This window comes from Lethenteron reissneri, chromosome 53 (genome assembly GCF_015708825.2).
Source record: "Lethenteron reissneri isolate LAM-NWPU_2019-01 chromosome 53, ASM1570882v1, whole genome shotgun sequence".
NCBI classification, from domain to species: domain Eukaryota; kingdom Metazoa; phylum Chordata; class Hyperoartia; order Petromyzontiformes; family Petromyzontidae; genus Lethenteron; species Lethenteron reissneri.
Window position 1 is genome coordinate 5956883 of NC_083831.1, and position 18444 is coordinate 5975326.

Here is an 18444-nt window from a genome sequence, read left to right on the forward strand (position 1 = left end):
CCCGGATTCAAATCAGGATTCTCAGCGGTGATGTCTGAGTGACTGTGGCATAGCCATTATGAAAAGCTGCGACGCTCAGCCCCGGATTTGAACCCATAATTTCGGTGGTGCTGGCTTCTCTGACATGGTCATTATGGATGCTCTGACAAAAATACGCCAAGCTCTCGGGGATTGGTTCTCTGAAATGGCAATCATAATAAACCATCTGAAAGAGAGAGACCCCTCGTCCCATACTCTTAGTTTTTTCGGTAAAGTCACGTAGGTAAAAAAATTAAATAAAAATTAATAAAAATTAAATAATAAAAAATCACACCGTCCCAGCGCTTAAACACAGAATCCCCACGGTGCTAGATGACACACAGCCCTGGGGTTTGAATGCAGAACCTCGGCTTGGTTCTGTGACATGGCCTCTGTTAACCCTCTGAGAGAGAGAGAGAGAGACACCTTGTCCTAGCGCTTAAACCCAGGGTGTCAGCAGTGCTGGCTCGGTATCTTCCGACACGGTCATTATGAACCGCATGAGCCTCCCTCGCCGTCTCCGACTTTCAGCCCATGTGTACTTCACTGCAATTTGCCTCAACAGGACACACTATAAGTGCCCTACACCGTTTTGACAAAAAAAACACGTTTTGATGAATTGTGTGACATTCTTTTAAAACTTTAAAAAATTATTTTTGTTGAAACCAAGGAACACCGAGTTTCTTGCCCGTATTGACTGGCTAAGTGGCGGATGATTGCTTTTATCGTTTTGAAAGTCACGCTGAGGTCTCCTGCAATGGACACTGCCATCTTGTGGCCGTTTCGTTCAAAAGTGAAACAAAAACTCAAAAGTGGTGGGGGCGGGCGGACCATGAGTGGCGGTGTCGCCACTGCTGAGAATCGATCTCGAGTTCCAACCATGGCTTCTACCACGCTTCATTTAAGACCGCAAGGATTCTCTCGTGTGTGGCAAGTTGACATGCATCCCACTGGGATTTTTGCACACAATGTTGGTGTACGGTGCTTTTTGTGCAATATTTTGCTGTCTTTTCTTGGATTTTCTGTTTGCACATAGTCACTTTTAGATGTTTTCTTTTTCGATTTAAAGCTTTCGTGACTGCAGGGATTCATCTTCTTGGTTCTTTCGGTAAAGTCACGTAGAAGGGAAATAATAAAAATAAAGCATACGAAATTAATACAATAATAAAAATAAAACATACTAAAATAATGATGTTTTATTTTTATTATTTTATTATTTCCCTTCTAAAAAAAATAAAACATAATTATTTTATTGGTTTATTTTTATTATTGTATTATTTCCCTTCTACGTGACTTTACCGAAAGAACCAAAAAGAAGATGTTTTCTTGTTCATGTTTTTGTTTGTTGCGGTTGCACCCGATTCAAGAGCCGAATGGCTCACAGAGCTATACCTAATACATGAACTTGAACTTGAGTGGACTCAGCTCAGCCAGAATGATTGCACGTAAAGACACGATGTTCCATTTGGAGGGGGTTGCAACTTCGTTTGATAAAAAAAATAAAGTTCTCAAAATTTTACTAATTCTTCCAACAATGCAATGTACTTCTAACAGAAATTATTGCAAAATGTTAATTGAAACATAAATTCGTGTAGTTAGTAATACCTCATGATTACTGAAAGGCTTGTCTGTAAACTCAATTAGCTACCAACAGTGTAACAATTCATATGCTAATTTATAAACTGCTCCATCAGAAAAAAAGTTTTCACGCTTTCATTCTAAACTGCAGTCTCGAATGTATTATTTTTATTTCTATCTACGTGAATTTACCGAAAGAACCAAGAATATGTGAGTCTCGAACTCTTATTATCCACGACAGTATAACTCTTCACCTCTCTAATTAAGTGCCATAAAGAAGGGCCATAGCCCGAAACGTCGCCTATTATGTTTTTCCTCATAAGGCCAGTGTTATTGGGGAATGTATTGAGATGATTGTTGTTGTTACATGTCTACAATCTGCGACCAGGTCTGAGGCGCCATCGTGCGTTTTATTTGATCAATGCCGGACTAAGCTTAGCAGTTTGCACAGAGGCTAAGGAGTTGTCTGACCACGTTTGATGATTAATATCGCTAAATACATGTACCGTGCATTATTAAAATACTAATGTAAAAAGTACAACATACAAAATAATTAAGAGTGGCATTGTGGAGAAAATAATCATACAGAGAATGTGAAGGTACAATACTCTAGATTTGACGTTTTCGTGACTGCAAGGATCCATACTCTTTGGTTCTTTCGGTAAAGTCACGTAGGTTAAAAATAAAAGTAAAAAAATCAAAAAATTGAATCAATTAAATAACGACGTTTCGATCGCAACACAAGCAATTATCATTAGGTGTGAAACCAACAGCGAGAAACCCTACACTGAAGTGGGAGAGAAGGGGCCAAGGAAATTACTGGTAGGAACCTCCTGGTTACACCAGCCCACAGGGAATTATTGTGTCCGTCGTGCAGGGAGAGGCTGGGTGGGGAGGGTGGGGAGGGGCTGGGTGGGGAGGGTGGGGCTGGGTGGGGAGGGGCTGGGTGGGGCGGGGTGGGGAGGGGCTGGTCACCCCGTGGTGCCCTTATAAAACTGAACGTTTAACCTACTCACGCCAGCTTGTGCCCGCCCTCACAGTCGGCCATATTTGCGGAATACACCACGCCGCCGTTGACCCTGGCCATTGACCGAGCAACCCAACGTTCCTACCAGCCCCCTCCGCAGGAATGTGTTATGAGTCAGAGAGAGGTGGGGGGAAGTGGAGCATCGTCAAAGGCAGCAGCTAAAACGGTGGGGGAGCCCAAAGTAAAATAGCAGTACACTGCTAAACTTTAGGGATGCAGTTAACTCGGTAAAATAAGCTAGTATCTGAAAAATAAGATGGGACAACTGTGAAGAGTTAAATGTTTACCTGGTTAATAACATCTTTCCAATGATTGCTCAATTTGTAACCATCTTCTCGGTTGAAGTTATGTCTATGTTTGTATATCTGGATGGCTTCATGAACAAATCTTTGATGGTAGCCAGACGGCTTGCAGAGCACTTTGGTCTCAGAGAAAACAATACCATGAGAGCCCGCAGCGTTGTGGCAGTGATCATCAACGGCGGAAGAGTTAGTCCTGCCGTGTTTCATATCTGCCTTGTGCTCGCGAATACAGTCTGATACGTGTCGTTTCGTTTCCCCAATGTAACAATCACCACAAATGCAACTCAGTTTGTAGACTCCAGGGTATTGCATGTCAGGAATGAATCATTTTTTTACTTTTATTTTGAACCTACGTGACTTTACCGAAAGAACCAAAGAGTATACAATACTGTATTTCTTCCTGTCATCCACAGGTGTAAGATATACTGGACGTACGGTACTGTTATTTGTGCCATGCTGTATATGTGAGGGAGATATCATATTGAGAATGTCAGTTACGTGACTATTGTTCGTGAGGTAATTATAACGCTTTAATGAGCGGCCAGTTATTCGACGCAAACGTCATTGCAGCATTTTATTAAAATAAAGCGTACAGGAATAAATATTGTTATATATTTTTTGTACCTTGTACACCACTAGCTGCCAGTGCTATTCAGTGGCCTAAAATAAAATGTCTCGCTCCGGATGATCACTGCAAAGTATGACCTGCGTTTTGATTTAGTGTGCTGATCTTAAAGGTGCATTGAAAAATTATGATACTCCGACTGATGCTCCTGCCGTTGTGGAGTGACTCATGCAGCCAGCTATGGCTGCAGGGTTTTGGTAGTGCATGTTGTTTATGTCGTTTGTTGTGAAAATTCCATCACAGTTCCTATGATCACTGTTTCATTGCTTTCATGGCTTTATTTTGGTGATTTCGAAAAGTTTTTTGGGTTTATTTGTTGTAGTACGGAGTAAGACTGATGGCCTTAATCTAAGTTGTCTTGTGGTTGTTGTTTGACTTGCATCCCACTGGGATGTTTGCACACAGCGTCGGTGTACGATGTTTATTCTGCAATATTTTGCCGTCTTTTCTTGGATTTTCTGTTTGCACTTAGTCACATATTCACTTTAAGATGTTTTCTTGTTCATGTTTTTGTTTGTTGCGGTTGCACCCGATTCAAGAGCCGAATGGCTCACAGGGCTATACCTAATAAATGAACTTGAACTTGTATTAATCACCACTGTATAAGGCACAGTACGGTATAAATTGTTACACTTGGAGGAGAGTCACGCCACTGCCACGTGACCCCGCACGGCACAACCAGATCACCACCATCAACCACATCACCACCATCAACCACATCACCACCACCACCATCAACCACATCACCACCATCAACCACATCATCACCACCACCATCAACCACCACGATGGGCAGACAGCCCCCCGTCGGTGCCCGCTACACACTTCGTCAACACTTTGTCACTTAGTAATAGGTTTTTACCCTTTCAACTGGTACAAAAACTGAAACCTTTATACAAGGGATGATGTTTGCAATAACCACAACACAAGCAGTCAAAATGCAAACAAAAATAAACTGATAATTATTTGCACTGTTCTTGAAGTTGATTGGTTCACACCCGAGACAGCTTTCCTTAGAGCCTAGTCTCCATTGGTGTTGGACCAGATGACGCCAAAAGGCGTACAACTCAAAAACAGCGCACTATCAGAGTATTGAGAGCTCGGGGTAAGCATTCGTCAACACTTCGTCACTTGTTTCCACTTTCCTCTTCTCTCCTGTGCCCCAATATGCTCGATTGGCGGCCACATCTTTCCGGCACCGATCTCTTACGGCGTCGTCAAGCCATTCTCCTGTCCTCTCTTTACGGCTCGTTCCATTTCTCACACACCCCTGTTGTTCTTGTTGTAGTCCACCTTACACCTACACGTGTAACGTACTCGTGTAACGTAGTGCCCACAGAGTGCCAGTTTCATTCTAGATTTGAAGTTTTCGTGACTGCAAGGATTCATATTCTTAGGTTTTTTCGGTAAAGTCACGTAGGTAAAAACATCAAAATTAATGAAAATAAAATTAAAAAAAAAATCACGACGTTTCGGAGGCAACACAAGTCTCCGTCATCAAGTGGGACCGTCACAGCCGAATTAGCTGTATCAAGTGAGGCAATGATTCAAGATGTAATCCCTTATAAGCAAGTTGAAGGGGGGGAGGAGAGGGGGGGGGAAGCTCATCAGAATGTGGTAGCCAATGAATGGAAAACGTATCGGGAGGGAGGGGGGCGGGGCTCAAAGACAGCACGTAGTGCTCATCCTCATCACTGCCAACACCACAACATGAACGGCTGAATAAATCGTTTTGCACGCGTCACTTATCGCGGCCATCTTACTCAGGGACTCCCTGTCGCCCATTCGCCAGCACGCGTGCTGACGTCACGCCCCTGCCCCGCCCCCGCCTGAGCCTCCACGTTGCCGTGGGGAGAGCGGCAAGACGAGGGGGGGGGGGCTAGCGAGGGGGAGGGGTTTGAAATCCCCCCCCTTTTTAACCAAGATGGCGGATCCCCTTCCCCCCCACCTCCCCGCGTCTTCTCGCCTTTTCCCGCGTATTTTCTCGCGTCACGTGACGGCTCGCGGACCAATGGCCGTATGAGATAGGAGGAGGGAGGAGGAGTCGGCCGAGTGAGACCCGCCCCCTCTCCCCCTCCCCCCCAAGGGCCAAGCGGCAATCGACGGCGGAATTGACTGCGGAGGGAAACGCGCGCGCGCCAAGAAAATCAACGGCCAGCACCGAGAACCCTCGACGACGACGACGATGTCGAGCGGAGCGGCGCACGAGAACGGCTCTTATGGCGACATGGAGCAGCGGGAGTCGCGTAAGAGGACGATGGACGCGCCCGGCGAGGGCGACAGCAACAAGCGCACGCACAAAGGTGGAGGCCTCTGCCCTCGCGGCGGCGCAGGCGCCATCATCACCACCAACCAACCAAAAAAAAACATCGGCCGTGCCTCACACCCCGTCGGCCGCACTCGCGTGCGCGCCCCACCTCGCTTTACTTAACGTCTCGTGGCTGGGGGGTTCGTTTGAGTTAATTTGGTCCCCCCCCCCCCGCCGCCGCGATTGTTTCCTATCCCCGTGTCGCCTTTGCGATGGATGTGGAGTTTGCGGCCTAGTGCGAGTCCGTGGGGCAACCCCCGCTGCTTGCCTGAGTTTCCCGCCGGGGATGAGGCGAGCGAGGCCCGCGCCGCTGCTCAGGCAAATGTCGGGAGGGGGGGTAAAGGCGTTTTGCTAGGCCCAGCCGCGTGGAAGCAGAGGCCGGCAGCGAAAACCACACAATTGGCTTATATTATTGCACGTATGTCATTTGTATCGATTTATATGCAGATTTACACTTTGGTGGGGTTTTGCATGCAAACGGGTCCGCCGCGGTCGTAACGCGTGTAAGTAAGCGCCTTTAACGAAATCCCCTTGTATTTAAATGGCGAATGTGTGAGGGGTTGCTGCGGCTAGTTTATTCGCTGCTACCGCTTTACATAACATCCGAGGCATCGTTGCCCTTGCATATAATTACATTGTAACACCTGAGGAGGGTGGAGGGGCACAACGTGTAACGCCCGTTGTGTGCAACGGCCTCATCGGCCGAGCTCGCGAAGCCAACCCAACTTCAGCGCTCTGCTGCTTCTACATCACGTACATTTTATCTTCGCCTTGAGCAATGATTTAAATAACAGACTCGGTGTAAGCGTTATGCTTAAGGGGGGGGGGGGTTAATTCAAACGCAAAACCATCCCATGAGCCAGCGGTTTGATGACCGGTAGCATGAAACGCCCTAAGTAAGCTATTTTGCTGAAGTATTTTCTATACATTTCATTGTTAATACATGTAGATACATTTGTGACGCTGTAAGCAATGCAGTGAATCCCCACTTAACATTGTTTCATCAAACCTATTGAGGGATTTTTATTTTGACGAATGCAATATAAATAATAATGTACAGCTGTTTGTAAATCCACTGCTGGATGAAGGCTTCACTGCGCCATATCGTTCGTGGGGGTTTGACCGTCCAGTACTCGGCTAAGTTTGTCAATATGGGTTGGTGAAGGTGGTGTGGGGATGCCGGACAGGCGCAATATCACTCTCCACGGATGGTAGTCGCGGCAGGGAGTCAGATTGTTTGAGTTCAGAGCGCAGTGCCCTAACCACTGCACCACCACTCGACTACCTATTGATTTATAAGACTCATTTCACCGGCTGAAATAGGTTTTAGAGGTTTAATATGGAAATACCAAATAAACCTCAAACTAATTTCAGCGTGTTGAAATGAATTCGAAGGGTTTTTTTAATCAAATCCGAAAATTCCAACATAGGGCGGGAACTTAATGTCATATACCAACATGTGAGGTGTGAAAAAAATAACTATCATCATTATTTTCACTCACTTTGTGACCTTCAACTAAAAATTTCCGCCCCCTTGTCAATCAACTGCTGGACAAAGGCCTCCCAACCGTGGCGGCCGTAGGATTAGTTTGACCGTAGGTGTGACCACGCTGCTCGGCATGGGTTGGAGGAGGGGCCCAGAAACAGATCCGACATCACTGGAGCCACTTATTGAACGTGGTTGGGAATCAAACTCAGGTTTCTTCAGGGTGGGAGGGGGTTCAGAGTGCGGATCATGAACCACTATATTACCACTGATACCCCACCCAACCCCTGTTTTTATGTTTTACCGCAAAGATCCCACTTAAGTTGTGTTGCACAGCCATTCAAGCACGTGGAGTTGATCATTTTAAACTCGCACGGCTGTTAGCCGCCATGATGATAAAGCTACTGCTGCTTGAAGGCCTGTTCAATGATTCACACCCACGGCTAGTCTTGTGGTTGATGTAAAAATGCACCGAGAACCTACAAATGGTTACATCTCATCGCTCCATCTCCAAGCTGAATAGCATTTTTTTACATTCTCACTTCGTAACAGGTGAGAAAGCAGGTTATTCTTGAAACCGGAATATGATTGTATGTTCTCAGTGGTACTGGCTCAATAGTCAGTTCAGTTCATTTATTAGGTATAGCCCTGTTAGCCATGCGGCTCTTGAATCGGGTGCAACCGCAACAAACAAAAACATGAACAAGAAACATTTTAAAGTAACTACGCTCAACAGAAAAATCTAGGAAAAAGCATAAAAGTCTTTCAGAAAAAGCACCGTATATCAATGCTGTGTGCAAAAATCCCAGTGGTATGCAAGTCAAACAATAACAACCGTAAGGCTATTTAGATTAAAGTTTTCGGTCTAACTCTGTACTACTACAAACAAATATGGCTAAACCAAAAGTTTTCGAAATCACCAAAATAAAGCTATAAAAACAATGTAACAGTGCTCATAGGAACTGTGATTTAAATTTTATAATAACGATATACATAACATACATGTACGACCAAACTTTGCAGCCATAGCTGGCAGCATGAGTCGCTCCATAACAGCAGGAGTATCAGTAGGAGTATCAAAAATGTTCAATGCACCTTTAAAGATCAGCACACTATAATAAAAACTCAAGATCATACTTTGCAGCGGTCATCCGGAGCGATACATTTGATTTCAGGTTACTGAATAGCAGTGGCAGCTAGGGGTGTACAGCTCCTCTAGAGCACATTAGCCTTCTTGGGCACATGGTCACTCATTAGACAAAAATTGTGACAACTGGAATAGGCTGAGATAAAAAAAACTGAATACATAATCATTGATTATTTGACAAAACAAACTCGATACATTTGAGGATTAAGTTAAATATTAATTTGATTAGTTTTCAATTTATTTACTGTTCTATCTATGTGACTTTACCCAACGAATATGAATTCCCTGCAGTCACGAAAGCTTGAAGTCCACATGTAATTTTAATAATTGATATATTTTTTGGATTTATGCACATCTATAAATGTGACTGCATAAAAATACAATCAGAACCGGTGAGCATATTTATTTTGAAGTAAAAGTGAATGTCTTCAGTCTAGACTTAAACATTACTATAGGATACATCTTAAGTAAAAATTTCCCTGTACCGCAAAGTGTAAAATCCACTAAAGTTGGTTTGTGAAAACTGACATTCAAATCTAAATGTGGTCTCAATGTAGACTCTTAAATCCACTTTGCCGTGTAACAGCTATTGCATGGACAGCTTTGCCAGTGGATTCTGAGGAAATGAGTGGGACGTTGGCACTAAGAGAAGTAATGACGGAAAATACTTTAAAGTTTCTGGCATTCGGCATTTTTGTAGGCAGGTGTGAACAAAGGGAGGGGCAGTTTGCTCCGCACCTCAGATCTGAGGAGACCTTAGCAATACATCTTAACAACTCTTTGGCAGCTCCAAAACGAAGCTGTGATTACAATTTAATCTGGTCAAAATACTTCGGATTGTGTGTGAGAATCATAACAAAGTATGCTCACGTAGCAATCAAAACTGTAGAAATTAAACAAAATAAAGAATGCAAACAGTGTAACTTGTTCATGAGCCAAGACCAAATATTTCACTTGTCGATCACTCCTGAGGTGGCATAATGATAGTATAGCAAATTTCCTGCTTTACGTTTCGCCCTTCTATGTCGTGTTGCAAATCTGTTGTCACTTCATTAACACCGCTACCCGATTAGCGTTGCCTCAACCCACATGTCGCTAACAGCATCGGCCGTCCCCCCTCGTATCCGTCACCGCGGCCTTCGCATCCACCCTACCCTGTACACGAACTACTGCGCGTCACGCATGAAGAAATATACTATGCTGTGGACTACAATATTTTATTTATGTACAGTCTTTTGGTGGATGGAAAAATTGCTTTTATTACGTCGTTTCTATGAATGTTGAACTTCTTCCGCACCGTACGTAGCCAACCGTGCGAATTGGAGGTTCCAAATATATTCGTTGCACATTTCAGGAATGCATCCCTGACGCAAACCGGGCTATTGCTCTAGTTTTAAGTTCTTAATATGGCCGGTACCATTCAATTATGTGATAACCATTTGAAATTAGTGGGTTCTCAAATAATTAACCCTTAATAGCTGAACAAAAAAAATCGCTACGGCTAAAGTTTCACCACCTCGGGTTGTATTGATTTCTGTTCTGGCCCCATGATCTATTGTTCAATGTTAAAATGTATGGTATTGACGTCGAGGGAGATGTTAAATCATCATAAGCCTCAAGATTGAGTTTTCCCACAGCTCCCTGGTGGAGCTAATACATTGAGATATTTAAACACGTGAAAGCGACACCACAGTAAGGAAAGATTACTATTTTCACCTCTGCTGCCTCAGTCGTTTGAAACTCCCTTTCTTCCTGCCATCCATGCTGTCGACTCCCCTGTTCAAGTCCATGATGAAGACCAAGGCACATGGCCGGGCAACCACGGTGGTGAGATGTTAACTACCTCGCCTGGTATACAGGAGGTCGTGGGTTCGATCCCGATGCCTGTATATTTGGAGTTTGCATGTTCTCCCCGTGGTCGTGTAGATTTTTCTCCGGGTTCTCCGGTTTTCTCTCCACATTTAGAAACATGCGTTTCGAGTATTTGGCTACTTAATATTTCCACGAAATAAGCCACATGATGATGATAAGCCACTTAATTGGGATATCATTTGTGGCCAGGTTGCTTCTGACAGAGCTATCTCGATCAGTGGGCCTTACCTGATAAAAAAATGTTTTTACATATTAACATGAGAGCTGTTCTTTGGGTTGCATATTTTAGGTTGGGTTTTTTCCCCATGACGGCTTGCAGTTTGCTGTTCTTACATCGCAGCTTGTATTTTTATTTTGTTTCAAAGCTATTCGCATCACCCCCCCCCCAACCTTAGACGCTGTAGAATTGTGGCAGAACAATACTCGGTTATGAATACGTTTATAATTTTATTATCAACATAACTATTTACACCCTCCCCCCCCCCCTTTGCAGTGGTTCGATAATATATCGTGATTAAGGGGTTATACCACGCACATTTTACAATTCGTTTGTAATTGGTGCTTGTCACCCCTGCAGCCACACTTTTGGCATTACAATTCACCAAAATGTAAAAAAAAGAGTGTTGAGTCAATTATTGACCTTGAATCCATCCAAATGACAATCACGTTGTTGAATCATTCCACCCAAGGGTAGCAATACATTATAACTTATGCAACTGTGGTCAGTTGTATGTGTTAAAATCATCAACGACCTTCAAATATCAATTGCTGGATGAAGACCACCACCCCTGGCCATCACCATCTCTCATGGTCCTGTGATGAATTGATCCACAGAGTACCTGCATCTGAGCTGATTTCATCATTCCATCTCCGTAGTGGGCATTCTCCAGGCTGCATTTACTCTTTTTTTCCTGTCACTCAATTGCTATTCTCTCCCAAAGGTGCATTCTCAAATCCATGTATTCCCTCTTCTGTTTCAATGTAATTCCTAGCATGCACCACACATGCACGCTTTTCAGTTTTCATTCCATGATGGTCAGAATTGTACACGTTATTTCCTATGCCATGGCTAGTAATGTGCATTGGTTGCAAAACAACATCATTTTGAGGTGGATCTGAACCATGGAAATTAATTAAGACATTTTCATTGAAACTGGAAACTTTACAGTATCATGGAAAGTTGCATTCTTGGAACTACTAGCGGTATTTATTGTAATGTCCAATGGTATGTTTCCTAAAAATAAAGACTGCAAATTTGGGTTGAGATGAAAATGGGAAAATCAAATATGTACAACAAGTAAAACAATTTGGAGTTATGTCGGAGAAACAACTGGAAAACAGATCACAGTTTGTATATGTAGGGCAGTTACTGAAGGCAGATCGGCGTCGGGAGTGATAGAGCGAAAATCTGAATTAGAACATGCAAAGGAACTTGCCAGTGTTATAATATGGTGATGTAATGTTAACGCGTTGTACTGCAACGGCGTTGGTCGTTGTCATCGTTTTGCCCGGCAGAGGAAAAGAGCTTCTTCCTGAAGCTGCTGGTGCCGAACTGCGCTGTCGGGGCCATCATGGGCAAGGGCGGCGAGACCATCGTCCAGTTGCAGAACGACACGGGCACCGTGATCAAGATCTCCAAGGCTCGCGAGTTCTTTCCAGGTTCGCCTCCAACCCCTGGCCTTCATGGATTGTGACATGCCCGACATTGTTTTTAGATACTAGTTTACAAAATGGAAGATATCTAGTTTACAGGCGGTTCCCGCTTTTGACAATGCGTTGCTGGAAACCGATTGACGATGACCCCGTCGTAAATCGGACCCTGTTTTCCCATAGACAGTAGAAACATTACTTGCTAATGTTTTTCCAATTAATCCCCATTAAATTAGGCCGTCTTTGTACGATGGTTAGCTAAAAGCTTGCTGCGAGGATGTCTGGAGTTTGCGTGATGGTTTATGCTCCTTGACGATCTCAGCAAGGTATTGTGGTTGATTTGTGGCAACTTTGTGCTTGCTATAAATGAACAACAATACCTTGCCCTTGACGTTGCATGGAGCAGTGTCTGTTTAACGGGACTCAGTGGGGGTGACCACACAAGCCACGTAATTTACTTGAAGTTGTTTTGGATATATTTATAGAATTTGGAAAAACACCACTTACTGATGCACAAGTAATGACCTCGCATCCGTCACCTACCTATTCATTGTCTTGTATGTATAAAATGTCTCGCTTTTTTGTGCAGCGAGATGGCATCGCCATTGCGGTGTTATATTTCGTACTAATTTTACTGCCCTTTGTTAATCCACCGCTGAATGAAGGTCTGCCCACGTGTCAGACGTGAGGTTTGTTTGACCATAAACCATGCTGGTCAGTGCTTGTTGGTGAAGGGGTTTCCCAGATTTGGTTCCAGTTATCGCTCGCCATTGATGTCGGGCACAGCCAGGAATTGAACTTTGGTCGCCAGTTTAAGAGCAAAGTGCACTCCCACTCAATGCAACCGCTCATCGAGTTTCTGTTGCGATGCAGAATTACCCAATTAGACATAGCAATCATCGTCCCCTACTGACAGTCTAGTCCCCAAATGCAAGCCAGCTTATGCCTCAATTTGTACCCACAGGGACAGCTGCCACTGGGGGTGTTTTTCAAATGTGTTGAAAAGACCTGTGATGCAAGTCGCTTATTGCGTGAAAAGCAATCTTGAGACACCCCGGTGTAAAGGGCAGTCAGGCAATTGATTAGTATAACAATCGTATTTTGTCACGATGCCGGTGGCGTTTTGGACCGTCTAAAATCGCTTATGCACCGAAAACGACTCTTCTCCCCCCCCCCCCTCCTCCTCTTTGCTGCCTGCAGGCACCATGGAGAGGGTGGCGCTCGTACAGGGCACGGAGGAGGCCATCGTCCAAGCCCACGACTTCATCGCAGACAAGATCTACGGCTGCCTTGATAAGACTGCGCCAGCCACTTCCACCGAGACGGATCGTGGAAATATGGTATGTGAGTGATGCCAGCGGGTTGGACGGGTTGTTTTTGTCTCGCGCCGTCTTTTACGCCTCTTATCCCAGTTCATTATATTCGCCTAGAGATATGAGAACATGAATGTGCATGCAAGCTAAATATGATTGTATGAAAATATATAATTTGAATTTTTATAACTATAAAATTGGCATACATGCAAACGCTCACGAATGGAATTGACCAAACATCCCAATGCAAGACTTTTGATTTGTGATTGTCTGTTTGAGCCTGAGGCTTTCTTGGAATAAGTCGATGCATTGTGTAATTTAGATTCTTGTATTTAATTTCACTGAAAAACTTTTGTTATTTCCCCCCCCCACCACATTTTTTGGTCGTGGCGTTTGTGTTTTTGCACCAAGATATTTTGCACCTTAGTTTTTGAGGACCCCCCCCATACGTTATACACAGAATCCATTTGGAACTCTCACAAAGCAGTGCAAGTCCACCCGGCGTCCACGTTATAGAGCAGCCCACGGGAGAGACTTTTAATCTCAGTGGGTACTCACCATCTTTTCCGTATGGCCGCAGTGGTTGAAAACACAGCTGTATGGCTTTATACACGCAGTATGGTAATTTTATGCGACATTCCAGGCAACTGTGTCTTTAGCCATGGATAAATCAAACTTTGCATGTATTACTCATCGCATAGTCCGTGTGTGTGTGTGTACATAACTGCACGCCCTTCTGCTGCGGGCAGGGCACCCTTAGTCATCCCCTTGGCCACCAAATTTCATCAGTTTATGAAACCTGTCTGTTGCTGGATTTGACTCGTATTTCTCTATTTGGCTGTCCATGGTTTTACGTGTGATGCAATTACGCAATAGTAATAAACAGACGTCGATCCGTTCCACCACAACAACAAAACATGTACGACCCTCACCCTGTGGGCCTTCTGAGTCTATGTATTTCAACAGCCAACACACAATTGGTTTCGATGCGTTGAAGTGGCAGTATTCATTGAAATTTTGCTATTTGATTCAAGAATAAATTCCCTCTTGGTTCTTTCGGTAAAGTCACGTAGAAGGGAAATAATAAAAATAAAACAATACATTTTTTTTTCCCTTCTACGTGACTTTACCGAAAGAACCAAGAAGATGAATCCCCGCAGTCACAAAAGCTTTAAAACGAAAAACAAATTCCCTTTTTAATGTCCTTCATGTGAGGGGTTCTAACGGCTACAGAGGTGGCATTAACCCAGTTACATACAATGTGTGAATCGGACGGGGCAAGGTGTCACTGACATGGGGGGCACGGCTTGTTTTTTCATTGGATGAGGTGGAAGACTCCAAAGGTTGCTCTGCGAGAGATCCAAATTCATACTTGGTCTCACGACACCATCGCCATAAGCACAATTGGATGAAATTGCTCGGGGGTGGGGAAAATGTATTCATTAACTAGATCATCGATATTAACCGACGCATCATAACCCCACGCTCTCCACGGCGGTGCAGCACGTGAAGATCGTGGTGCCCAACAGCACGGCAGGGCTCATCATTGGCAAGGGCGGCGACACGGTGCGCTACATCATCCACGAGTCGGGCGCCTGGCTTGAGGTGTCGCAGAAGATGACGGGCGGCTGGACGGGCGCAGGGCGCGAGCGCGTCGTGAGCGTGGCGGGCACGCGCGAACAGAACCGCATCGCCGTGCGCCTCATTGTGCAGAAGATCGTCGAGCACCCGGAGAGCAGCAGCTGCCCTCGCCTCAGCTACCCAGCGCAGCCCGAAGGCTACGGCCCGCACTCGGCCGGAGGTCCCAGCGCCGGGGTGCCCGCCTCGGCCCCGTCGGCCTACGCGCAGCAGCAGCAGCAGGCCGCGCCCCCGCACCACCACCAGCAGCAGCAGCACCAGCAGCAGTGGTACGGGCGCGGCGCGGGAGAGTACGCCGCCGCCATGCAGCAGTACCAGTGGCCGCAGGCGATGGCGGCGAGCGGCTACGAGTCGCGCGTCACGGCGGTCCCGCAGCCCGTGCTGCAGGAGGGCTTCCAGGGCCAAGAGCTGCAGGCGGTCACGGAGGCCCTGGACCGCCTGTCCCGCTGCGGCTACAGCATGAAGACCCTGGGCGTGGCGGCCGACGGCACCGAGGAGGAGAAGCAGGGGGAGGCGGCACCCGCCGACGGCTACGGTGTGGAGGAGGTGGGCACCTTGGAGCTGGAGGTGCACGAGTCTCTGATCGGCGCCGTCCTGGGTAAGGGTGGCCAGACGCTCATGGACTACCAGGAGGCAACGGGCACCCGCATCCAAATCTCGCGCGTGGGAGAGTTCGTGCCGGGCACCAACAACCGACGGGTCACCATCCTGGGCACCGCGGCGGCGCGGAAAGCCGCCGAGTTCCTGATCCGCAAGCGCGTCGGCGCCGAGCAGGTCAACCGCGCCACCAGCAAGCGGCGCTAGTGCAGCAGGCGGGCTGGCGGTTGGACGGGCGGGCGGGCGAGCTCATGTCAGCGCCACCTCCGCCCCCCCCCCCCCGCCGTCCACACCATCGCCCCCACCGGGCTAACCCAACCCAGCCGTCCCACCTCCAACATCCTCATCCCATCCCCCACTCCCATCTTCCCCCTTCACCCTAGCATCCCACCCCTCCATACGCCCCCGACTCGGATGTGGCGAGAGAGAGAAAGGCCGTCCCTGCGTCCGTGAGTAGACGTGGGCCGAGGCAGAGGCTTTATAGTGTCTGAAACGGGCGTGTGAGAATAGGAGATTAATTAATAGGCACGCAAGGGCTTTTGTTGGGGACAAGCTCTCGTTTTAAGCCTCTGTTTTAATGTTAACCCGATTATGATTTCAGCGTCCCGCCAAACTTGGACTGCGCACGCCACCCAGCCGAAAGCAAGCACGCTCGGTCGCCGTGAGTACGTTGGTGTATATTTTATACGGAGGGGGTTGTTGGAAACTGAAAGATTTTCGAGCATTTTGAAGCTTTTTTCTCTCCCCCCCCCCCCCCCTCCTGTTAGTAATTTTTTTAAAGGGTTTCTTTGCTTTTTTGTTTTTCGAACCTAGTCGTTGATCGTTGTCATTACACGTTGCTTAAATTCTGGGGTTAGGGGTTGGGGGGGGGTGTTTACGGAAACCTTTGTTTAAGGAATAAAGAAAGAAAACTAATCTTGAATCAACTTGAGAAGAGAGGAAAGGTCACCCCCAGTTAAGACGGCAGCACCCCTTTTACCGCGTACCATAGTTCACCGGGCTGGTAGAGCCCCTGTGTTTGTTTTTTTGACAGGAAGAGGAATGTGAAGGTGTATACGCTGTACCGTGGAGAAGAGAGGTTCGGTAGCAGGAAAGGACACCGTTGATTTAGTCTTGGGCCCAAGAAAGCCCTGTTTTGTGTTTTCACTGTACCTTTCATAACTCTTGATAAGACAAAAAAACACGGAAATCAGCAGAAGCTAAAACCGCAAACATCTACTCATTCTATAGCTTTCGCCACCCGTTTGAAGATGCATTGTGAATACGCGTGCCCATTAGCGAGTCTGTAGTGTTCGTATGTAGCTGCGGTTTAATGTGAAAAACCCCCCCTTTGTTTGCATCATATTTCATTACCAAATTACATTGCATGTAATCACTTCTTTAAATAAAACCGGTTTAACCGAACGTGGGATACCCATCTTTTGCGTGCTCTCTGATCGCCTTCTGGAATCTCGCTCTTCCTCCTACGAGATTGCAAGCCAAAAAAAACAAACGGCAGTTCTCTTGCAGATGTTCGAATTGGTCGTGTGTTCCGGGCCGTCCAGCGTCGATGATCCTGAAACTTTGTACACAGATTAAATATTTAAAAATCCCCCAGAAATGTCGCCACCACAATGATGTGTATACATCAAATCGCCCTGAATACGACCGATTCCGAAAGCTTTAAGGGGTGTTTAGGCCGGTCAGTATGTGGATGGGAGACCACCACCCAGGATTTTTCTGGGTGTTGTAGGTGCAGTGGGAGTTGGTGTAGCCACTAGATGGAAATACTGAGTCTCCCTATTTGTTGTGATGTTTTTCCGGGTACTTGCATTTTCCTCCTATATGAAGCCACTCGCTGATTTAATTAAACACCCGAACGTAGCAGGAAGGACCCTCCTGAAAAAACTAAATCTTTTGGCCTCGTAAAGCTTTAATGGGTAAAAAATAAATCGGTGCTAATGGGTGTAACTTTACCTCACTTCTGAGACCCTGTTATTAACCAAAGCGGTATGGGACAGCCCGGGACACAGCCTAGGCATAAATCTATGAGATTAGAGCCGTTTGCTTTTTGTCTTGCATCTTTAATGTTTCTTCTTTCTTCCAATTTTATTCCAGATGTGTGGTTAACGTCATCTTGGAGTCATGAGAGACGCGTTTCCATGCAGAGTTGTCACAGCGAGCCGTTTGATGTCACCCTGCCACCCACTACTTCAGTAGCATCTCACCCACGCTAGATGCCCACCGTTCATATGCCCGGCCAAGAGTTTCCATCGTATTGCTGTTACAATGATCATTTGTAAAATTTAAATGTTGTTGAATTATCGTTAAGTCCAAATTCAATTTGACGGTATTGTTTCGTGCGGTCATTGGTAAACGGGCTGAGGACCATCAACTCGCTGCACCTGGGAACCCGGTTAAATCACGAGTGGCTGCGTGGATTAAAAACCTTGTAAACCACAGCTTTACCAGATCAGCCCTGTTGCCCCCGACACTGCCTGGCCACTTGTTTGACGTCTGAGAACAAAAGTCGCAACCCCAGGGCTTGATATTCTTAGGTTTTTTCGGTGAAGTCACGTAGGTAAAAAAAAATGTAATTAATAAAAATAAAATAAAAATCACGGCGTTTCGGAGGCAACACAAGCTTCCGTCCTCAGGTGGAACCATCACAGCACTATAGCTGTATCAAGGGCTTGAACTCGGTATCTTGAACACGGCCATTATGGGGACCCACCACCACCCCCTAAACAAGTGAGAGAGTCCCAGCCCAACAGGGTGATGAACCCATGTTCTCAGCAGTGGTGGTTCATTGCCTCTGACGTGGTCATTGTGGACCCCCTGAGAGAGACCTAGGCAATGGGGCTTTGAACCGCGAGGAACTCATCAGTGCTGCCTCACGGCAAT

At 46.0% G+C, this 18444-nt stretch overlaps 1 protein-coding gene across 4 annotated transcripts; it reads left to right on the forward strand.

The window, feature by feature from the left end:
• The first annotated feature begins 5607 nt into the window (after positions 1-5607).
• LOC133356305 (RNA-binding protein Nova-1-like) lies at positions 5608-18159 on the forward strand. 4 transcript variants are annotated; one of them, XM_061573750.1, is made up of 5 exons: positions 5608-5853; positions 10277-10318; positions 11879-12022; positions 13214-13353; positions 14830-18159. In XM_061573750.1, the coding sequence occupies exons 1-5, from the start codon at positions 5736-5738 to the stop codon at positions 15766-15768; spliced, it is 1383 nt and encodes a 460-aa protein (XP_061429734.1). In that variant the 5' UTR covers positions 5608-5735; the 3' UTR covers positions 15769-18159. The 4 variants fall into 4 exon arrangements, with proteins under 4 accessions (XP_061429734.1, XP_061429737.1, XP_061429738.1 ...); XM_061573753.1 differs by having other exon boundaries at positions 5609-5796; XM_061573754.1 differs by lacking the exon at positions 10277-10318 and having other exon boundaries at positions 5609-5796.
• Positions 18160-18444: the final 285 nt, after the last annotated feature.